General features: G+C 59.4%; 6 protein-coding genes across 6 annotated transcripts; 3 read left to right on the plus strand and 3 right to left on the minus strand.

Moving 5' to 3' along the window:
- Positions 1-192: 192 nt before the first annotated feature.
- On the minus strand, positions 193-2,695 carry A1Q1_06887 (snoRNA binding protein; the record flags this gene model as incomplete). Its single annotated transcript, XM_014327136.1, has 2 exons — positions 193-2,150; positions 2,203-2,695. The coding sequence occupies 2 exons, from the start codon at positions 2,693-2,695 to the stop codon at positions 193-195; spliced, it is 2,451 nt and encodes an 816-aa protein (XP_014182611.1).
- Positions 2,696-5,701: 3,006 nt separating this feature from the next.
- Positions 5,702-10,956, plus strand: A1Q1_06888 (uncharacterized protein; the record flags this gene model as incomplete). Its single annotated transcript, XM_014327137.1, has 11 exons — positions 5,702-5,805; positions 5,856-5,866; positions 5,937-6,100; positions 6,142-6,176; positions 6,230-7,697; positions 7,745-8,803; positions 9,329-9,400; positions 9,627-10,158; positions 10,220-10,545; positions 10,678-10,868; positions 10,920-10,956. 11 exons carry the CDS (start codon positions 5,702-5,704, stop codon positions 10,954-10,956), a joined length of 3,999 nt encoding a protein of 1,332 aa, XP_014182612.1.
- A 1,471-nt stretch (positions 10,957-12,427) lies between these two features.
- On the plus strand, positions 12,428-13,106 carry A1Q1_06889 (electron carrier; the record flags this gene model as incomplete). The annotated part of the gene is made up of 3 exons (XM_014327138.1): positions 12,428-12,458; positions 12,649-12,845; positions 12,912-13,106. The coding sequence occupies 3 exons, from the start codon at positions 12,428-12,430 to the stop codon at positions 13,104-13,106; spliced, it is 423 nt and encodes a 140-aa protein (XP_014182613.1).
- A 1,189-nt stretch (positions 13,107-14,295) lies between these two features.
- A1Q1_06890 (Pre-mRNA splicing factor RNA helicase PRP28) lies at positions 14,296-16,419 on the minus strand (the record flags this gene model as incomplete). The annotated part of the gene is made up of 1 exon (XM_014327139.1): positions 14,296-16,419. One exon carries the CDS (start codon positions 16,417-16,419, stop codon positions 14,296-14,298), a length of 2,124 nt encoding a protein of 707 aa, XP_014182614.1.
- A 797-nt stretch (positions 16,420-17,216) lies between these two features.
- On the plus strand, positions 17,217-18,032 carry A1Q1_06891 (uncharacterized protein; the record flags this gene model as incomplete). Its single annotated transcript, XM_014327140.1, has 2 exons — positions 17,217-17,303; positions 17,490-18,032. 2 exons carry the CDS (start codon positions 17,217-17,219, stop codon positions 18,030-18,032), a joined length of 630 nt encoding a protein of 209 aa, XP_014182615.1.
- A 254-nt stretch (positions 18,033-18,286) lies between these two features.
- Positions 18,287-21,531, minus strand: A1Q1_06892 (protein serine/threonine kinase; the record flags this gene model as incomplete). The annotated part of the gene is made up of 6 exons (XM_014327141.1): positions 18,287-18,536; positions 18,594-18,756; positions 18,803-19,197; positions 19,235-19,415; positions 19,456-19,585; positions 19,648-21,531. The coding sequence occupies 6 exons, from the start codon at positions 21,529-21,531 to the stop codon at positions 18,287-18,289; spliced, it is 3,003 nt and encodes a 1,000-aa protein (XP_014182616.1).
- Positions 21,532-22,915: the final 1,384 nt, after the last annotated feature.

The raw sequence follows: 22,915 nt of genomic DNA on the forward strand, positions 1-22,915 counted from the left end.
AGATAACAACCGGGCTATATATAGCCAAGATTGCGCTGTTTCGATGCGTTTTCCGGTGTACCCGCTGCTGAGACATCCTTCTAGGTACACAAGCTCCCGATAATGCATGTAATGTAAAAGATGAGGTTGACTCTATGTTTTTGTGGTTGCCAGCTATCCTAAAGCCTTTACCCCCCTAAAACCTCCATAATTCTACCACCTGATCCACTCGCCGTACATGTTGGGGCGCTCGCCGCGGATGAACGCCTCGAATGTCCGCTTGAGGGTTGTGGACCAGCTCAGGTCGTCGTCGTCATTTGCGTTGGCGAGGTCGAGTTTCTCCGCCTTGACCTTTGCGGCCTGGGCGGGCTCGGCGCTCGCGGCGGCCGCCTCGGCCTTGGCCTGGCGCAGCGCCATCTCGCCCTTGGCGAAGCGCTCGCCCAGGTCGGGGTAGTCGCGCGCAGGGTCGAAGGGGAGCCACCAGAAGTTGTGGAAGTGGTACGAGTACGCGCCACGGAAGAAGCCGTCAAAGCCCAATGGCTCGGGGCCGCCCGTCAGAGACTTGTCGTTGGAGAAGAAGTGCGAAAACTCGGGGAAGTACGGGAACGGAGGGCGGTCGCGCTGGTATCGCTCCATGTTGAGCCAGGCCGGGTCGAAGAGCGCATCGGGGATGCGGATGAGAAGTTTGTCCAGTCCAGCGTCCTGCAGGTAGCGCGACACCGTCATCGGGTGGAAGTCGAGGCCGTTCTCCAGCGCCGTCTTGAACAGGAACGTGCCGAGAGCAGAGCCCTTGTGCAGCTTGAGCACAGCCGTGTTGTACTTCTGGTGCCAGCTCCAGCGGTACGCAAACTGTCCGCGGTAGTTCCAGAGCTCCTCCCAGTCACGAAGGAACAGTGTGTCCGCATCGAGGTACACACCGCCGAATCGATGCGTCAGGACAAATCGCGCCATGTCGGACAGAATGACAGACAGACGGTCGTAGTCGCTCTCCGAGGACGAGCCGACCTTGGCGAATAACGCATCCTTCTTCTTCGGCCTCTCCTCGCTGCCCTCCTCGCCGTCGACGTCCTCGTTCATGTTCTCGTCGAGGTGCTCCTCGTCGGAGTTGGCGGCCTCGTGGGCAGCCTTGGCAGCCTCGTCGTCCGCCACGGCCTCCTCGGCCTCCTTCTCATCGCTGTTAGCCTCGCCCTCGTCATTTCCAGACTGCTTGTGGTTGTACACGTTGCCGCCAGAGTTGAAAATTTCCATGTTCCTCCAGTAAGGCTTGAGCTCGGGGATACCGTCAAGCTGCTCGGTGGTGTTCCACATCTTGAACTTGACCACGTCGCGGAAGCGCTCGTGGAGGAAGGGGGCCGACCAGGGGTTGGTAGCGAGCGTGCGGTACATGTTGGTCTTGGCAGCGGGGTTGGGGACCGAGGCGGCGGGACCGGGGTTGATCCACACCCAGAACTGAGGGCGACAGGTGCCGCCAACCGTGTCCTTCACGTCCTCGACAGCCTTGTCCAGACCAGTGTTCTGAGTGAACAGGAACGACATGATCGCCATGTACGGCTTGTCGGTGAAGGGGCCAGCCCAGAACATGTGGAAGATGCGGGGGTGCAGGGGGTCGCAGGGCTTCTCGGGGTTGTACTCGGCGCGGACCGGAAGGGGAGGATTGAGCGACAGAGCTTCGCGGGACAGGGTGTTGGGGCGCTGGAACGGGTCGAACGGCACCGGAGTCCAGTCCTGCTTGACGGGCGTAAAGTGTTCCTCCTTGTACAGGTGCTTGAACTTGTCCAGGTACTTGCCATGACGGATGCGCTTGCCGTTGTCGAGGTTGCCACCGATACGCAGGAGGTTCAGGCAGTCGCGAACATACTGTGTGTTAGGCTCCTGGTGGTGACGACTGCGGCTTACCTTGTTCGAGCCAAAGTCACACTTGTCGAGAATCAGGTCGAGATCGATAATGCTTCCCGGAACAGGACGCGGGGGGTACGCCGGGTCCGAGAGCTCGCCGACCTGGATAAAGTCGCGCTCAGGTCCCTCACCGATGAAGGAGGCGTGGCGCGCAGCGCCGCGCGAGCCAGTAACAGTGCCGGTGCCGGCGGGCGCCGTTACGTTGACTGCGGCATACAGGTCCTCGGCAACGACGGGGTTAACCAGAGTCTCTGCCATGGGGACTTGGCTAGGAACTGCGCTGTCAGAAATTTCTGCATTCCGCAGCCGAGCTAGTGGCCAACTCACTCTGTTCAACGCTGGGATGGTGGCCACTCATGACTTCCCACTCCCAGATCTTGGATACCTCCTTGGGGGTCAGGACGAGCGTATTCGGCTCGATGAACGGCGGCGTCCATGAGCTCCTGTGCGTCTCTCGTCTTGAGTTTAGCGTCAGGAGAAGGAAGGTGAAGAGGGTGCCCAGAATGATAAGGAGCTTGACGACTGGCTTTAGCCGCATGAACCTCGAAACCAGGCGCGGGGGGATAGGGACGGGGACCCGGATGTACCGCTGGGGGACGGCGTGGAAGATCTTTTGGTGGTGTGCAGCTCCATTCGCCGTCTTCGTCTTATGGCCACCGCCGAACTGCGGGACTGGGATTGGGATAACAGAGTACCATTTTGACGAGCTGGAGGCGCCGCCGCCGGAGAGGCCAAACTTTTCGCCTTCAGTCTTGACAAAGGGGAGCGGCGAGCGTCGCGATTTCGTCGAGCTGAACCGCTGCTGGTTGAGGAAGGACATTGCGCGGACACTCAGTCGAGGAGGTGTCCCCGTCGCCTATTCACAGATAGATGCTGGACAGGGGAGGGGTAAGTTATGCAAGATAGCGAATCGATGTGGGTCGAGACGAGCTCCTGTTCAGGAGAAAGTCAGTTGCGTGTCGTGTCGTGTCGATCGAGGGATGGATGGGACAAGGCGGATGCCGGGGTATGCGACAGTTTTGAGAGCTCAAGGAGTGAAAGAAAATTATGTCGGTGTGAGTTGGGTCGGTGACAGATGGGATGAGAGGAGATGTGAGATGTTGAGGGGAGGATGAGGAGGATGAGATGGGAGAGGAATGCGGGGGAGGGATCGGATGGTTTCCGAAGTGTATCTTGGAGGGAGGAAGACAAGAAGAAGAGAATGGACGTGACGGTGTGAGGGTGATTGGTGGAGATGGCCACCAAAGGAAAGGTCGTTCGGTCTGATCCTTAGGTCCTGGCTGACTCCTGGCTGGCATGGCTGGGTCCTGGCCTCCTGGCCGCAGACCGTTGGCTTGGCCGCTGGCTGTTCGTCCTGATCATTTCCTGGATCCTGGGTACGCTCGACATTGAACGCTGAACGCTGGCACGCTGGCGCACCCCCCAGGACAGACGCTGACGCTTCCTTTGTCGGTACAAAGTCTGGTTCAAAAGGGCCCTGTCATAATGACTAATTGCCCAGCGATTACGGAATGCAATACAAACCATCGTGTCAGGTGAGGGCCATTAGTCTGGTGAGAGCACAGGCCCACAGCTGGCGTTTCCAACCCACAACTCTATCGCCGTTTGGCGTCGTACGCATACCCATCCAACGTCGGCCTCACCTCCCGGTCGCACTGCCATCCTCCACTGCACTCCGCAGCACACTTGCATCGCTTTTCTCTCCACACCAGCGAGTGCCAAGCCACTGATGGCATGCGAACTGCGTATGGCAAAGTCACGTGTTCCCACCCCCGACCATGCACACAGAACGGCGATTAGTAGATGTGCGGGGAAACGGTCAGGCATGCGATGGCAGCAGATGCAGTGGATCGAAGCACGGGCCACCGCGTTGCGTGCTATGGGGAGCCATGGGCCACGGCGATGTGATAGGCCATAGGATGCGATCCACTCACGACCAGGCAAAGCTTAAGTGCTGGAACGAGCGCGTCCCAGCGATCCTGGCCTAGCATTGACCTTTTGAGTGGCTCTCACGTTGTTCTGGTAGGACTGGTGGGTCCACTGGCACCTATCGCTCGCTATAGCATCCATTGTGGTGCATCCTCCTGATCCGGCTGGCCTCGTGTTGTCTCTTCCCCACGCTTTAGTGCACTTTTGTGCCAGCCACGGTGAGCACTGAGAGCGCAGTGGCACAGGGTGGATCTCAGATCTTTGAGGTCGATGGCACGTTGGCATCTGATCACTGGTCTCCGGCCCGCCTAAGGGCCAGTGCTTAGGGTCTTTGGCCGGTAGATTGTTTCATTAGCGATGGGAATGCTCGCCGGATTGCTCAACCGAAGAGGTGCATCAAAATTTTGAGATGATAGCAGGAACCACGCTACACGCTCGCAGCCGACATGGGATCCGGCCGCCCGTTGGGTATCTGGCGGATAACACCACAAGCGCTGCATGCATCGTACAGCGGCCTTCTTCCGCGCCAGAGCTCCGCGTTCCTGCCCAAATCGTGTCTCATCCAAAGGACAGAGCCCATGGGCCGTCGTCGCCGCTAGTGACCTCTTCGGACGTGTTATGCCAGCGCCACAGGTGCCTGCGCCCACCGTCCCTGCGATCCTTCAGGGGCGGCGATTCCAACTTGCGCCGATATCTTTGCTTCCATCGCCACGCGATAGTCACGTTAATCTTCTTGAATCACGTGAAGGTGGGCTCGTTTCAACGAGTTCAAAAATAGCTCATGTGCTCGAAACGGTGAAGGGTCTGCGGTCAGGACGGCGGCTTAGACCTCGAATCTTGAATCTTGAATGCTTGATTGAAAGGGAGGCTTCCCAGCCCTCCTGCGCGCCGCGGTTAGTCCCATGGAGTAGCCGGAGCAGATCAGAAGCCACCGACGAGTGCAGACTCAAGGGAGCATGCGGTACCGGTAGACCCGGAGGGGTCACTGCTCTGCAGCTCTTGCCCCGCTGGCCAAGTGAACATTTGCAGGACCTGAGCCACAAGGGGGGGCTGCCGCCGCCCCGCGTGCGGCCATCCAATCTGAGACCCGCTAAAGGATCTGCGCGGCTATGCTTTCATAACGGTGCAGCTCCACGGATCCTCGCTGTCCCACCTGCACGATGCAGAAAATCGCCATCAGTAGCATCGCTCGATGCAGATTCGTCAAGGCTTGGCACAGACAGAAAAATCGCGCATGCATTGCAGCACAGTGACAGGCTTGGCTGAGTCCGGGCGGCGAATGTGGAATCAGGATCCAGCGAAAATGTCAAGTGCGGTGACTCAAAAGTTGACAACAAAGCCTAGCCACGGTTACCAAGGATTTGCCTGCCAGGCGGCCAGGTTCACCTTAAGACCCCACCGTACCGGAGCCATCCTCGCATTCATCCCCCTTCTTGCATTCCCCTTCCTTGCGACCTTTACAGCATTCGCCGACTCTTCCGGACTCGTCGCACCATTGCAGCTTGCACGCTAGTCGACTTCCCGACGTCGTCAAGTAACGAATAAACGTACAAACGTGCACCGCAGCACAGGTTTCCGACGGGACCCCCTTACAGATCACAGGTCGCCACAGCCCGTGTTATCGCGATCTCGGACGCTCCAGCATTAGTGCCGCCCATCGCATCTTCTTCGCTTCGCTTCACTCGTCTCTCGCGCTAATCTCCCTTGCTTCCCAACATCTTCTCGATATCTCTACGCATCTAAGACGATCCCCATGCTCGGCCACTAACAGTACGCCCCCGTGAAGCATTGCCTGCTCCTCCCATCGCGTCCCGCGTTATTTTCGTTACATATCAACAAATCCGTCCCTCGACCCCTTCTCTTGGCGTGAACGGCTCGCAGTGAACACTTGCCTGCCATGCCGACGCTACCAAGGTATCTCAAGAAGCCGTCATGGTGGGAACAGTCCATGGCGGTCTTCTTTGCATCGCTAAACTTCTACCGTGTGCACATGATGTGCTTGTGAGTGCTGCCCATCGCAGAGTCGAAAGAGATCGCTGACATTCTCCCAGTACCTTTGTGTGTATCCATATTGCCTCGCAGCAGGCTGTCCTTCCTCGTCACTAACACACAGATACCGCTTATCTTTTCAGGTATCTTCTACGCGTGCAACACGGAGTTCCATATCAAGTATGTCGACTGTCTGTTTCTCTGCGTTTCGTCGATGTGCGTCACCGGCTTGGCCACTGTCGACCTGTCCTCGCTCTCGACGTTCCAGCAGTTCTTGATGTACTTCCAGATGCTGATCGGGTCTCTGGTAAGTTCGTGACGCGAGCGCTCGCATTGACACGTCTACAGATCTTTGTGTCCATTATCATGCTGTCTGTTCGCAAGTGAGTTTTGCTGCCATCGGTTGGGACTGCTTGTGCTTCTTGCTAACGCTCAGGCGGTTCTTCCGGTTGAAATTCAAGCATGTCATGGAAGAGCAGCGAAGCAAGCGCAGGTTCGATCTAGCTAAGACCTTCACGAACTTCCCGACGACGACGGGACAGATGACGAGCGCTTTGCGTCGCCGCTTCACGCGTCACCACGACGACACCGAAGAGGAGAACCACTCGGTGCCCCCGACGCCGGCTGACACGATCCGTGAGAAGGACCACGCCAAGCCGAAGAAGAAGGGCCCGATCAAGCTGACGACGGACATGATCCGTCGTGTCGACGGCGGCGGTGTTGGCATGGTGAACCCGATGGGTTGGTATGACGCGAACACTCCCACACCCGGCAACCAGACCCCTGAGACAAATCGCTCCGTTTCACCACGCCCCATGTCGCGCGCCTCATCAGACGGTCGGGAACCGAGCCAGACTGGGTCCATTAGCGACCCGCAGACACTGCGGAACGACAGTGACCACAGTGACAAGGGCAAGGAGGAATCCCGATCCTCCAGCGAGGGCAAGAAGACGGAACGCCCTTCGGACGATCTGCAAACTGCGCCTTCCCTGCTTAAGAATTTCGGGGAGGAATTGCGGACCGCTCCGACGCGCACAGAGGACTCGATCGACAGCGAGCCCAGCCGTCCGCCACCGTCGCCTCGCCACAAGCATGTGCCCGTCGCGTACAAGCCTACTCCCGCCGAGGACGACGCCTTCCCTCGTTCCAAGACGATTGCCTTCGATGAACCCGAGGACGGTATGGACCACGAGCTGCACTTCTCTAATACCCGCGACCCATGGGGTACCGGACCAAGCAACTTCCCTCGCTCGGCGACGATCCGCAGCGACAACTCGCGCTTCCCGCGGTCGGGTACGACTGGGTCTGGCTTCCCCCGCACATCTTCCCTCAGCCGAACCGGATCTCGCCTTGTCGACTCCAAGATGACCGGTTTCGGAGGCTTCCCCACGCCGCTGGAGATCGCCAGTGATCTGTTCCACAAGGTCTTCCCCAAGGCGCACAGCAAGGTCAAGCGCACGATCACGATGCCGCGGACGGAGACGATCTCGGGACACCAGAGCAACCAAGAGGGCCGTGACGTGCCGTACATCTCCTTCGCTGCTACTGTGGGACGTAACTCCAACTTCCAGGACCTGACGGAGGAGCAGAGGGAAGAGCTTGGTGGCGCCGAGTATCGCGCTCTCAAGATTCTGTGGTGGATTGTCAGCGTGTACTGGGTATTCATGCCGCTGGCAGGCGCGACCATCATTGCGCCGTACATCGCTGCCGGAAACCGGTACGATTGGGTGTTTAACGAGCAGCACAAGCATGTGCGCATCCCGTGGTTCGCCTTCTTCCAGTCGACCTCTTCGTTCTCGAACACTGGCATGTCGCTTGTCGACCAGAGTATGGTTCCGTTCCAGAAGGCTTACTTGATGGCTGCTGTTCAGGCGCTCCTCATCCTGTTCGGTAACACGTGCTTCGTGAGTCGCTTTTTGTTATTGAAACGTCGTTCGCTAACAATCTATAGCCCATTCTCCTCCGCTTCATCATCTGGTCGATTTACAAGCTCGCCCCCACCGGATCCCATGTCCGCGAGCCGCTCAAGTTCCTCCTGGACCACCCGCGACGATGCTTCGTGTATCTCTTCCCTTCGACTCACACGTGGTTCCTGCTCCTCGTGGTGCTCACCTTAACCATCATCGACTGGGTTTCCTTCATGGTCCTCGACATTGGCACGCCCGACATTGAGGCTCTTCCCGTTGGAACGCGCATTGCCGCCGGTCTCTTCCAGTCCGTTGCCGTGCGCGCGGCTGGTTTCGGCATCGTACCCATGAACAGCTTGGCTCCGTCGGTCAAGGTGCTCTACATCATCATGATGTACATCTCCGTTTACCCGATCGCCATGTCTGTGCGTGCGACGAACGTCTACGAAGAGCGATCGCTCGGACTGTTCGACGACGACGACTCGGATGAGGAGGATGAGGAGGAACACGAGGCGTCGGAGACCAGGGGTGCCCACGCTGTCGCCAAGTACGTCGGCTGGCACGCTCGCCGACAGCTCGCGTTCGACATGTGGTGGATTGCCCTTGCGCTGTGGCTCGTGTGCATCATTGAGCGCAACAACCTGAATCGCACAGACAACGCCGAATGGTTCAACACGTTCAACGTCATCTTCGAGCTTGTCTCTGCGTACGGCACTGTCGGTCTGTCGCTCGGTGCCGGCAGCAACAATTACTCGCTGTCGGGTGAGCTCCGCACGCTCAGCAAGCTCGTCATCATTGTCGTCATGATCCGTGGGCGCCACCGCGGCCTCCCCGTCGCCATTGATCGTGCCGTCATGCTCCCTCGCGACTTCCAGGAGGAGGACGAGCGGCAACTCGAGTCGCGCCTGCGCCGGTCTCGCTCTCGCATGACGTCCACATTCGGCGACCGCGACCAGGTTCTCTCGCAGACAGGTTCTGGGTTCCCGCGCACATTCACGATGCAGTCGACGCCGGCCACTAACATTGTCCCGCCGTCTCCGATGATTGCGCGCCGCGACTCGTCTGTGGGCAACCCTTCGTCGCCGGGCATGGCGCCTCAGCACGTGCGCTCCTTCAGCAACACGTCGGACACGCCGTCGCCCATGTCTCCGCAATCGCCCGGCCTGCACTTTGCGCTGCAGAACCCGCCGCGCCACATCCGCTCGCACTCGCACAGCAGCAATACGGCCTCCTCGCCGCCGATCTCGGGCGCGAACCCGAACTCGCTGAACATCAACGGCCTCGACACGGTTGAGGAGACGGGCCTCAGCCGCCTCCCGACATTGACGCTGAGCACGAGCAACATACCCCGCTCGTCGTCGCCGGACGGCGACGCGCCCCCGCTCACGGCGTAATACCCGAGTTCTCTTGGCATACCAGCATCACAGAAAAGCAAAACTGTACAAATAGACACGAGCTTCATCTTGCTCACACACTCTTGCTCGCACCAACGAACTGTTATAAAAGGGTACATAGATTTCCTCTCTTTATTCTATTCGGTTTCGTTACTTCTCTATACAACAATCATTTCTTCCTCCTTCGACACAGACAACAACCCACGACGCAAATCCAAAACGTACGTGTTGTAGAAACCAGTCATGCATGCTAGCTCTGGCATTGTACGTGATGTTGCGGGTGTTCCGAGTGGGGATGACGCCACGGTGGGTGTATGATGGGCGCACAAAAGAGGCGCTCTGGAAGGGGCACGCGCCTCGTCCCCTGCTTCACCCACGGCGGGATGAAGCAACCTCCACCTGTCGGATCCACCCGGCCAAGGGGGGATTGTTGACAGTGACGAGCATTCTTTTGTCCTCAGCTTGACGAAACACACAACAACAAACGTAACTTTTGCAAGCTCAAAAACATACGAATCTTGCACCTGTCCAGAGATTCATCAGCATATACTCTCGCCTTCGAGTCAAGCTGAAAGTCAAGCTCGACCTTCTCAAGTCAAGAACACGAGAGCGCCTTCCCTCCCTCCGTCCTTCATCTTCCTCCCTCCCATCTCGATCCCGAGGACAAGACCATGTCCCAGCCCTCCGCCAGCTTCTCTCACTGGGCAAGGCCAAATCCTCCTCCTCCCCATACAGCTCGAATACGGGCCCAAAGGGTGTCCTGTCCGATTCGCGCCAGGCGAATGCCGAGGAACGCGATGCAAGGCAGGCGGCTGTGAGACGCACGAGGGCAGAGCAGGAGGCGAGGGCTATCACTGCGCTGGGGCCGGACGAGGGGACGCTGAGGATACGTGAGGGACCTATTGGTATGTATCCGACGAGCGCAGCGAGCTGGATAATGTCTCCCTACCACGGACGAGGGTTCAGATCAGGAAGCCCGGCAAGCTCTAGCAAGCTCTACACTCCCCAGCCCCAGCAGTTCTGGGCATTGCTCCGAGCAATGATGGGAAGGGAGAACAGGGGTGGTGATCTGGCACTCCGCTGCCCGGCCGTCAAGCTCACACCATACACTCAAGCTAACACCAGCCGCCCGCCCCTCCTCCGAGCTCTACCCGCGACAACAGGGCGCAGACGAAGTCTTCGACCTCGATCTCTCCAAGCTCGACCTGTCGCGGCTGGATCTCTCCGCCCTCGATCTCTCTGAAGACGAATTGGCGCTGTTGCTGCAGCTGAGGGACGAGCAGGCCGCGAGCAAGGCTGGAGGAAGGGAAGAAGATGTCGAGCGCGACGAACTGAGGGAATGGAGGGAGAGGCGCCGTGCCGAGATTGCAGAGGGAAGAGTGAGGGACATTGATACGGAGGAGTTTCTCGATATCATCGAAGAGCACGCTGCGATTCTGATTTACGAGGAGGTGAGTGCACTTCTGATCCTGCACTTTCACCCCCCGCCTCTCTGAAGTGCAACAGCGGGGCAAATAGCTGAGGGGCCACCATCTCCGAGCTGACCCCAGGACGCGCCCCGGTGCAACGTGCTCCTCGAGCAGGCATCGAGTATCCTCCGCCGACACCCCGATACGCCCCCGCTCGTCAAGATTACGGCGACCGCGCTCCAGTTCATGACGACCGAGGAGGGGCCAGACGAGGCCGTCCTCCCCGCCGTGCTCGTGTATCGCCGCGGCGACCTGATGGCGAAACATATCCGTTTCGAGGGTGACCTTGAGACACTTCTTCGTTCGTGAGTCCATCCTCCCTCTGCTCTGTATCCACCTCACAGCCCCCATGAAAGAAACCTCGCAGCTGTGGAAGGCGCCGACGATAGCTGACCCCAGTGAACGCTTCCTGACGTCGCAACCGCGGACGGAAGTCCGCGACGATATCTGATCTCCCCGTGTCTGTCCCTTTGCCCGTAGCCCACCACCCCAGCAGTCCACGCCTGTATGTATTTGTGCATAGTGCAGAAGCTTCTACTCATTCTTGACCCCGAGCGAGGCGGCCTGGGGCGACCACTTCTGCGACGGGATGGGCTTGTTCGGGACCTGCGTGCGGACCTGGACGTTAGCTTGGAAGCGGGGACTGGGAAAGCTGCGCTGATAATAGGGGAAAACACGACTGAGCACTCTATCTGGTCATCCAGTTCCAGCATTACTGGGAGAACTGGCAGAGAATGGGTGAACAGATAGCCCACGGACACAAGAGATAGCTTGCGCCTCAGGTTACCCCCTGCTCGTGCTGCGGATAGCGCTCGCAGACTCACCTCCTTGCTGGCCGAGTACTTCCAGATCGAGTACGTCAGGGCACCGATGCCGGCGATGCAGATGGCGGTGTTGGCCTTCCAGTTCGAGGGGCGGGTCCACCAACCACCTGGATATTAGCTGGCGTTTACCATCACCTAGCTCAAAGTCGTCGCACTCACCGGTCGGCGACCAGACCTCCTTAGGGTAAGGGTAGTGCGCCTGGGGTTAGCTCACATACGTAGACATCGGAGCTCGTCTTCGGCGTCGGTGCTCGGTCGACCGCGGTCTGTCGATCTCTCTCCGTCATATCCCACTTCCTCCACTGTGTTCCAGAGTTTCCCAAGCTGCTGCTCGATGTGTTACCGATGAGAGCTTTGTCCTTCCTCTGTCAAGTCACCGCGCTCGCCGCGGGCTGTACTTCTGTCGTAACGTTGGTGGAACGTTCAGTTGCGCGAACCTTCGCTCTTCCTTCCTTCCTCCGATCGACGAGACCTTCCAACGAACCGAATCCGATGCGCGGAACAACCGTTGTACTCACTCCTCCGCCCTGTTCCTGTCAGCTAAGCCAAACGCCTTCGGAGCTCACCATTGTGCTGATGTATTTGAGAGGTGGTGTTGGTGGACCTCGCCTGAGCTGTCTGAGCCGTTGACCACTGAGCGGCCGGTGGTTGCAGAGCGAGGGTGGTTCTGTCTCCGTTCATGATTGTGCGCCTAGTAACACGTGGCACGCATGCCTGCCGTGGTCTCACGCCTAACTCGTCCCGAATACGCATTTGAATAGGGCCGCCGTTGATTGGCCGTGCATCGGAGCAACACGGAGCAAATTCCACCAAATCCGGAACCAGCGTCATCCCAAGCCAGGACTCGCTGGGCGGCTGGGCGGACAGTGACTGAAGCCCTACAGTGGAGCCCGCGACTGCCTGCACCCAGGACCCACCCAGGGTTAGCCGGGTCGTTAAACGCAGACTGTAGTGACGACTTGGCATAAATTCGGCCTCGGGTGCGCATTTCGCTTTTCTCTTTCTCCTCAACTTAACCACAACAACCCAAAACAAACAAAATGGCCGCTGACAAGAACACCTACACCCCCGGTAAGCATCGCCTCTGGACCGGAGGAGCATATGCCATGCAGGGAGCGATGTGGGAGGGCTAGCGAACCAGCAAGAGCGGCCGCGCTCGCTGTGTGATCGCTCTCTCGCTTGCCTGCCCGCCCGCTCGCCCGCTCGATCACGACAGTCCACCACCGACACCGAACAACGAACAGCAAGCTGACTCTTCCAGGCGACGTTGGCAAGGGTGCCGGCATCTTCAAGACCCGTTGCGCTCAGTGCCACACCACCGAGGCTGGCGGCCCCCACAAGGTCGGCCCCAACCTCCACGGCGTCTTCGGCCGCAAGTCTGGACAGGCCGAGGGCTTCTCCTACACCGCCGCCAACGTCAACAAGGGCGTTACCTGGGACGGCCAGACCCTCTTCGAGGTGAGTAGCGCGCGCGAGCGGAGCGCCGAGCCTTAGAGCGAGGCGTTTCCGCGAGATGGGAGGCAGGACTCCGACTCGGACATCCTGGTCGGCACCGGCCAGACTCTCCGCGATCCCGTCAACAAACAGCTTGCTGACTTTCTCCAGTACCTCGAGAACCCCAAGAAGTACATCCCCGGCACCAAGATGGCCTTCGCCGGCCTCAAGAAGCCCAAGGACCGCAACGACCTCATCGCCTACATGGCCGACGCCTGCAAGTAAACTAGTAGTACTTGTACAACCATTGTAATGCAAAAAACACCATCATAGCATCCTACGTCACCTCTGCACTTCTCTCCACTGACGACTGCATGCAATAGCGGCGCGCAGAGCTCGGCGACGAGCACAGACATCGCGAGAGCAAGCAGTGCATAACGGCGTGCAATGAGGGGGCTGGGTGCCAAATGCTCGGCCTGCTGTTGGTCGAGTGCAAACGGAAGGCGCTCGCCAAAGGCGTTGGTTAGGGGGTGGTCACTTTTTTCCAGCTCTGCGAGCTCTTGCAAGCGTGGATTCAGGGTCCTTTTTGCCGGAGGCACCACCCAAACCACCACTCAGCCGCTGCCCCAGCCGCATTCTGGCCCGCACTTTGCGCGAGAGCTTTTCCGTGCATGTCCCAGCCAGTCAGCCAATGCAGCCAACAACGTCATCGCATGCGTACCACTGAAGGCTGCGGCGGTTAGTCCCACCATACCATAGACACACCATGGAATCCCAATCCAGCGACCGGCCCCTTGCTTCCATGACACCGAGACTGAATCGGACACCTCACTTGGCTGACGTTGTTGGCGTTGCTGGCGTTTGCGGGATCTGGACCTGTTGCTCGTGCTCCACAATGCAGTCCCCGCCTCCAGCGCCGATCACCGCAATGCCGCACCCATGCCGCAACGCCGCGATCACCGCTAGTCTAGCGGTCCGACCCGCATACTACGAAGCGACCAGTTCATACTACGAACAACCGCTTCGCGTCAGTACGTTATGCCCCGTATACGCGCAAGCGCAAGCCGGTCGTAATCTGTTATGTGCGGCGCCGTATTGGCCCGCTTGACTCCGAATCTGTGCCAAAAGGCAGGTTAACAGGGGCCAGAAAGGAGTGAGGGTATGGGGAGGGGTTCGCGGCTTCGGATGTCATCGGCTTAATTTGATGGCCGAGTTCGTCTATTAGTCCCAGCCTTAACCACGGGGCGTGGTCGGGCCTAGCGGTGCTTATCGGCCGGTGGGGCCAGTCACATGTGCATGCTGAGACGCGCCTCCTTTCGCGTCCTCGCTCGCATACATGCTGCTGCATGCTGGGGTGCCTTGCCGATCCGACGGGTTAGATAACGAAAGCAAGTGCTAAGTGCTGACGGAGAATGCGTGCATGCGCCATGCCGTAGAGTGTTAACTTCTGATGCATCTACTGGTGTTATGACACCTAGTCGAGATCGTCCCGCTTGCGTTTCATCTCTTTCGTGATGCGCTGGCGGGCAGCCTCGTGCCGCGCGAGCTCCTGGTTCATGCTGCTCTTCTTGCTCTTCTCGATCTCGAGCCTGAGGTCATACAGCACCTCGGCGTCGTTGTTGTCGAGGAACGTGTGCGCGAGACCGCTCTTGCCCGCACGACCCGTACGACCGATACGGTGGATGTACTTCTCAATCGTGTCGCTCATCTGCCAGTTGACGACCATACTGACGTCGGGAACGTCGATACCACGACCCGCGAGGTCGGTCGCGACGAGCACGTCGACGTGGCCCTCGCGCAGCGCGCCCAGCGCCGCCTCTCGCTGCTCCTGATTCTTGCCCGAGTGCAGCGTTGTGACGCTGAAGCCGGCTTGCTGCACGTACTTTGCCACCACGTCCGCCGTCGCCTTCTGGTTGACGAACACGATGATTGGCGGCGGCAGGTCCGTATTGCGCAGGAGATCGATGAAGCGCGCCTTCTTCTTCTCCTCGCCGCCGTGCACAAACTCGACACGCTGCTCGACCGTGTCGACCGCTTCGCCCGCCGTACCGATCGTCACCGTCGCAGGCTTACGGAGGTACTTGCGTGTGAGGCGCTCAACCGCCGGTGGCATCGTCGCGGAGAACAGCGTCGTGACACGCTCGCCCGTGAAACCGACCTGGTTTCCGTTCGCAGGCGCAGCGGCGCTCGCGTCATCCTTCTTCTCGTACGCCTTCGGCATCGCGTCGAGGATGAACGTGAGGTCATGCTCGAAACCAATGTCCACCATTCGGTCCGCCTCGTCCATGACAATGTAGCGACACTGGGACAGGACGATCATCGACTTGTCGATCATGTCCTTGAAACGACCCGGCGTCGCAATGATGATGTGCGAGCCGTTGCGGAGGTTGAACTGCTGCTCCTCGACACTGCGTCCTCCGACAATGGAGACACAGATATACCCAAGTTTACGCGCAAACTTTTCCGCCTCAGCCTCGATCTGCTGCGCCAGTTCACGCGTAGGCGCGAGAATCAGAGCATAGGGACCAAGATGCCGGTTGTCCTCGGTGAGCGGCGGGAGGTGCGAAATATACGTGAGCATGGGGATAAGGAACGCGGCTGTCTTTCCCGAACCCGTCTTGGCGATACCGACGAGGTCGCGGTTCTGGAGGCCGATCGGGATCGCCTGGCGCTGAATGGGCGACGGCTCCGTGTATCCGATCTGGTCGACGACGTCGAGAATCGGGCCCGGGATAGCGCTCTCGCGCCAGCTACGCAACGGCAGGGGAATATTGCCACCGCGCGAGGAAATGTTGTAGTCCTCGCGGAAGATACGCCAGTCGCGCTCCTTCATGTCCCCGAGCGGCTTCTCGCTCCAGTGTCGGTCGTCGTTACCGCCCTTTCCGGCGCGGCGCCGCTCGAGCGCATCCGTAAACTTGCTGTTACCCGGTGCCGGCGATCCGCGCGCGCCAGAGCCAGACGATCCCGGCGTCCCCGGCACGGACAGCGCAGCAGGGTCCGCCGTCCACAACGGCCTGGAGCTCGTGTCGTCCTTCTCGTCCCACTGGAAGATGGCGTTCTTGTTCGTCGACTTGCGCATCCACGGCTTCTTCACCACCTCCTGCTGCCCCAAGTACCGCTTCTTGATGACTTCGAGCTCGTCGACGTCCTTTGGCGCCGCGCTGCCGTTCGACTTGTCGTCCCGCCGTCCCTTCTTCTCCGGCGGGCGGTCGCGGTCGTCCCGCCCATGTCCTCCTCGGCGGTCGTAATCTCGGTCCCGATCACGATGGTCGCGGTAGTCGAGCCCGCCGTTACGGTCGTGGTGCCTATCCCAGGGGTCACGCGAGTCGCGCGAGTCGCGCCCGTCTCGTCCATCCCGGCCTGCGCCGTAGCGTTCCGAAGCCTGTCGTCGCCGCTCGGCTTCCGCCTCGGCCTCGAACCGCCGCCGCTCGGCACGCTCCTCCTCCTCCTTTGCGCGCTGCTCGCGAGCTTCCTCCTCCCGCTTGGCCAGAGCCAGCTTTTGACGCTCGGCCTTGCTGAGGAATTTGGGCTTGGCCGCCGCCGCCTGCTCCTCCTTCTGCCTCTTCAGCAAGTCGTCGACGGAAAGCGGCGTTCCCATAGCGTTGGGTCGTCGAGGGTGTCCTTCTTCCTCCGTTTTAGGTGGCCGTCGAGTGGCCCCGTGAGTGTGTACGAAGTGGGGATACAACAGCCCGTTGCTCGCTGCACCCAGAAGTGGACCAAAGATTGTTGTTGCCGCCAGCCAGAGTGACATCAGCGTAACTGGGTGGATCGAATAGGGCAAAAGTTCCTGGGTTTCCTACCGTTCCTGGGCTCCCCAGTCCATCTATGACGCCGGTACGCCTGCGTTCGGCGGAGGCACGAGCAAGTGAAACGACGACTCTCAGCACTACCTCGTCTCCCAGCAACAACAGACACCATGCCCAAGGCCATCATCGCCCCCAGCGTGCTTGCGGTGAGCTGTGACGATGAGGCGTAGCTGACAGTCAGAGCGACCTCTCGAACCTTACGCCCGAGTGCAAGCGTATGATCAATGACGGCGCTGACTGGCTGCACATGGGTGAGTGGGGTCTCACCTGGAGACGGTCCAAAGGTGGTCAAGGCTGTATCGTGGGAGCGCGGCAATACGACATAGTGCTAGTGTACGACGAACACTGGGCAGACCTTCCCGTCGCTGCAGCACTCGAGCGCGCAATGGCGGACGGGGCTCACCTGGCTCTGCTGTCGTTCACAAGCCAGACAGACGCACTGGTCGAGCAACGCTCAGCATTCAGCGCATGACTCCCAGTGCTTCACCCAGAACCTTTATCCTCCGTCCCTCCTATCACAGCTAGCACTTTGTCATCCGTAAGCTAACCCCCAGACGTCATGGACGGCCACTTCGTCCCGAACATCACGATGGGTGCTCCCATCCTCGCCTGCGTCAAGAAGAACATCCCCGACATCTTCATGGACTGCCACATGATGGTCTCGAAGCCTTCTCAGGTGAGTCGCTCGCGAGCGTCGCGAGCGTAGCGGACGTGAGTCCGCGACGCGACAAAGTTACGGGCAACTTTTCCGCCTCTCGCTCTCGCCTCGCTTCCCTCGCCAGTCCTCTAGGCCCTGTATACGGAGTGTCCAAGCGTTTGTTTACACCGGCTTGGTCGGCGGCATGGGAACTCTGTGCCGTAGGATGAGGCCGGGGAGTTTGTGAGCGGAGCAGGAGCAGGAGCAGGGTATCGAGCGTCGAACGGAGAGCTGCATGGGTATAGGTGCGCTAACGCGCAGTGGGTCAAGGACGTCGCCGAGGCCGGCGGCAAGCTGTACACCTTCCACCTCGAGGCTGCCAAGGAGGACGCCAAGGCCGTCATCGACCTGATCCACTCTCACGGCATGCTTGCCGGCGTCGCCATTAGCCCCGAGACGCCCGCGTCCGCCATCACGGACGAGATCGGCAATGCTGCCGACCACCTGCTCGTCATGACTGTGCGCCCCGGGTATGGCGGGCAGAAGTTCATGCCCGAGTGCCTGCCCAAGTGTACCGAGCTCCGGGCCCGGTTCCCGGACAAGAACATCCAGGTCGACGGCGGTGTTGGCGCCGGCAACGCTTGCCAGTGCGGAAAGGCTGGCGCCAACGTGCTTGTCGCTGGAACTGCTGTGTTTGGATCCAAGGACCCGAGGCAGACCATCAAGGAGATGCGCACGGCGGTCGACGAGGGCGAGGAGGCCAAGTAGAAGAACACCAAATATTGCAACTCGTATGAATCTTTTGCATTGTTAATAACGCACGCTGGCTAGCTTAGGCAACAACAAAGGAAACAGGGGAAAAAAAGAGAGAAGTGGAACGAAAATGAAAGAGTTGAGAAGGAAGAATGATGATGATGGTGATGAGACACACGAGGGATGAGGGTGGCCGAATCGTTTCTCAGTCGTCTAGACTCGTAACTTTGCACGAATAGACCCAACAACAATTCCAAATTCTACGCAGCCTACGCTGGCTCGGGGATGTTTGCCCGCAGGTACGGGTGCTTGAGCGCCTCGTCGACCGTGATCCGGCGATCCGGGTCAAAGTCGAGCAACCGCACAACGAGATCGAGGAACAGCGCGTTCGTCGGGTTCGTTAACGGGATGATCTCTCGCAGACTCTTCAGCCCCTTGACAAACTTGCGGCTCGACTTGGACACGGTCGGGTTCGGGAAGTCAATCTTGTTGCCCTTGAAGAATTCTGGCTTCTTCAGTCTGTTCGCGCGTCAGCGGCTGCCCTGCAGTTCCCACGTGCGTCACTCCGTTACTCACCTTCCTCGTTCAATCATGACGTTTGGCATCTTGCCCATGACGACCTCCATCATCGCGAGGTGCTCGAGATTGTCGTGCGTCTGGAACAGCGCATCACCAGTGAAGAACTCGACAAGGATGCACCCGATCGAGAACATGTCACATGGATACGACCAGGGAAGACCTGTTCGTCAGCTATCTGTCCAGACAACGAGCAACTGGCAACTTACCCAAGATGATCTCCGGCGCACGGTAATGCCGCGTGCTGACGACACTCGAGTGGTACTCGTTCTCAAACGTTGCGCTTCCAAAGTCGATCAACCTGATCTCCGTATTCCTCAGGATCGATTTTGACCGGGCGTTCGCTCGTCGCGGCCCCGACAGCCTCGAGTCGTTCGACACGAGCAGAATGTTCTCAGGCTTCAAGTCCGTGTGAACTAACTTTAAATCGTGGATGAACTTGACCGACTTGAGTAACGATCGCGCGAAATCCTGGATATGTCGTTCCGGGAACGGCTGGAAGTGGTTTAACTTGAGGAAGTCGAACACGGACATGCCATAGAGGTCGGACACGAGGCAGGGGTGATTCCGGAAGTCAAAGTACTCCGTCAGGTGGATGCATTTGCTGGACGTCAGCTGGTACTCGGGAAGGGGCAACTCACTTCTGGTTCGTGGGATCGTTCTTCTTCAGAGTCTCCAGTACTCGAATCTCAATCTTGCTTGCGTCGCGATACTTTTGAACTGCTCGGATAACCTTGATCGCGACCTTCTTCCGCGACTCAATGTGTCGAGCCTCAACCACCTTGCCGAATGTTCCTTGTCCCAGCAATCGTACAATCTTATCTGACATGTCAGCTGCACGGTCCGTCAAGCCCAGACTCACATCTCCCTCCGATAACGTCATCCGGCTTCACAATGTAATGTCCTTCGGCATCATCCCAGGATGCATGAGCAGCCTGCCCCGGCGCTGCTGGGGCGTGCTGCGGTGCAGGTGCTGGTGGTTGTGGAACTGCCTGGAAACACGTCAGCTTTTTTGTTTTGTGTGTGTGTCACCTCTGGAGGTGATTGGACTCACTGGTGCGACCTTCTTCGCCTTCTTCGCCGAATCATCCGCCTCAGCCTTGCGCTTCTTCGTCTGCGACGACGACGCGCCGTTTGCAATGCTACCATGGCCGTTGCTTCCGCTCTGCTGCTGCTGCGCTGCCCACCGCTGGGCCTCGGCCTGAGCGACGGCTCGCGTTCGCTTCTTCGGGATGGGGCTGGTGCTGTCTTGGATCACAATGACCTCCTTCGGTTGGCCGACAGAGTCGTATGTATGCTCCATTGTCCATCCGTTACGGCTGTTGTTGCTGGCCTGAGAAGCGGCCATCAGACGCGCGGATGAGCGTGTGGACGATTGCGAGTGGGGCGTAGCCGAAGCGACACCGCCGCTGCCAACGGCAGCCTTCTTCCTCGGCGGCATCTCCAGTCCTGGTGGGGGAGACGTCGAGTACTGGAAACGGAGGGGAGGAGGGATGAAGAGCGGAGAGGATGTACGCGCCTGTGACGATGACTGGACGGCGTGTTTGGATTTGTGCAGCGGCTGCTGTTGCGAAGCACCCGAGCTGTAAGGGGGAGGGGCAGAAAGATAGGCGGGCGACGGTGGATGGGCCTGGGCAGTCTGAAGCGGAGTCGGATTGTACGGTGTGTAGGTGCTGCTGTACGGAGCTCGACTGCTGTTTCCACCCGCAGTCAGAGGTGTGTCACCAAGTGGGCTGGAGCAATACGGTCGTTGCGAGTGGTGCGACGACGCGTAGTGGTGACTGGGTGGGCCGTGGTGTCCCTCGTCTCCTAGATCGTGGGAGGATGGAGGAAGTGGTGGCCAAGGGTAGTTGGGAGGGTAGACTGCTGTCAGAGGGGGATGCGGAGATCGTAGGGCGCGCTCGTCGACGACGCCTGGGCTGGATGCTCCCGATCCTGACGACGAGTGGTAAGGGGGAGCGAGAAAGGCCGAGTTTCTCGCGGCAAGTGGTGACGGATACGGTTTGGAGGAAGGGCGAGGGCCAGCCGAACGTGGAGGCTGGGGGATGTGAGAGTAGTACGCGCGCGAGTGGTTGGGAACCTGGAGGGGAGCACTCTGGGGCTCTGCAAAGGTGTCGCCGTCTCTGACACGCGTGGGGATGCGGATGGCCGGCGGCGGGGCGTGGGTGCGGCGCCCGAGACTGGGAGGTGGCAAGAATGGGCGCGAAGACGTTGCGGATGACGCTGAGGCTGGCGGCTGCAGACCTGGGGAAGGCAGCGGCCGACTCGAGTGAACGTTGGGTGCACTAAGACGCCGAAGTGGAGGGGGCGGGTCGTGAACAAAGTCTCTGACGGATTCCCCTCTGGATGAGCTGGGGGCTGGGTCTTCGCTCGTTCGTGTTCGCGACGGGGGGGAGTTCAGGTGGATGTAGCGATGCGGAGGCGGGGGTGGAGGATAGCTGTGGTGGTTGTCTCTGGAGGGAGATGCGGTTGAGGTTTGCGCTGCGGCGGCCGCGACCGCGGCGGAGGAGAGGGCTTCCAAATCGCTTCTTGGCGATCCCAGGGCCAGATGGCGGGATGCAGGTGCAGGCGCAGACGCTGAGGACGCGTGCGGCGCTCGATGCGCGGCAGTAGTCGAGAGCTGCTCCTGCGCGTAAGCCTGGCGATGGGCGCTTGAGGAGGAGGAAGACTGTTGTGTGTCGCGGAGGTCGGGGTCGAATCGGTCTGTTTGGGGGTGAAAGGCGGAAGAGGATTTCGAGGGCGACGATGCTAGCGGGTAGTCGTTTCCTCCTTGGTGCGAGTACGAATGGGAATGCGGGGGCGGGGGGCGAGGGTGGTGGGGTGGGTGATGCTGATGTTGTTGATGATGATGCTGTTGCTGGTGGGTATGCTGTTGACGGTGCAGATGATCAATTGAGGTTGAATGTGGAGGAGTCGGCGGTGGGTACTGCGTGTCCATGGGTCTTCGGATGGTGTTATCCGAACGGACGACGAGTGTGATGGTGAGAGCTGCCCTTTGGGCTTGCGGGGAGAGAGAGGGCGATGGAGGGAATGGTGATGGATGTTGATCGGAGTTGGAGTGGTGGGGGAGGATACGTGATACGGCGATACGTGATGGATATGGATGTCGGCGGTGGTTGATGCACTTGGGCTGGCTGGTGGAACGGCTGGGACGGCTGGCGGCTGGACGGGCAGACAAGTCGGTCGGTCGGTCGGTCGCAGGTCTCTGGGTCTTGGGCGTCAAGCGTCACGGGGGAGGGCAGAGGTGATTAGGGAGGATCGGAGGGTGGGATGCACAAGAGGTGGAATGAGTTGTAGTGGATGTGTAATGATATGTAATCTGGTAATCCCAGATGAATGCTCTTTCCCTTAGCGGGGGTGCTGCTAGCTGCTGCTGCTGCTGCTGCTGCTGCTGCTGCTGCTTCTGCTGGTGAGGGGGTGCAGGTGAACACGGGTGTGCAATGTGCAGGGCTTGCGGGGGGGCTGGCAGAGTGTCGATGAGGTATTGGGGGGTTACTGCTGGCTGACAGCAGCTGACTGGCTGGCTGGCTGAGTGGTAGACTGGGTTGGCCGGTTTGGGGATGAGCGGTGATGGGCTGCAGAGCTGAGACGCTCAAGGGTTTGATGGGCAGATGGAACCAGATGGGCAGCTGGGCGAGCTGGGCGAGCTGGGCCGGTTACAGGACAGAGGGGCGCGTGGGCGATGGGCGATGGGCGATGGGCTCGTAGCGTGCGGGCGAAGCGGGCGTCGGGTCACTGCTACTGGTGGACTCAGGTGGACCGAGGAGATTCGAGGGACTCGAGGATCGTAGTGTTCAAGCAAAGCAGGAATGACCAGATTGAGATGAGTAAAGTGAGTTGAGCAATGCAGTAGTCGCAGCGAAAACAAGATGTGGTGATGCATGCACAACGACACCGCTCGACGCGCGCTGATACGTGCGTGCTACGACTCGCAAAGGTGTTACACGCATGCAAACCCGGGGAGGCTGGCCCTGCTATGTTGCCTGTGTGCAGTGCTCGTTTCTCAGCTGCCTGGCACAACGGGCACAGCGGGCAGGGGGCAGCTGGCTCGGCTGGGGTAGTAAAGCCAGAGCCTGCGTTGCCTGGCTGCTTCAGAGTACCACCAGAATGTGATACGAAATCGAGACCGGTGTCCCGAAGCTCTTACCGTCCAGAGTTCAGCCTCAGCAACGGACGATCGGCCATGCATGCCCTTGTCTCCACCGTCCAGTCATCCGCGTACACGACCAGATCGTCGTCGTCCATCGTTCCCAAGCGACTTTTCTGTTTGCGGTATGCAAGCTCTTAAGCTCTTCTTACCCGACGACACTGGGCAGCTGACA

Source organism: Trichosporon asahii (assembly GCF_000293215.1).
Source record: "Trichosporon asahii var. asahii CBS 2479 unplaced genomic scaffold scaffold00009, whole genome shotgun sequence".
NCBI lineage: Eukaryota > Fungi > Basidiomycota > Tremellomycetes > Trichosporonales > Trichosporonaceae > Trichosporon > Trichosporon asahii.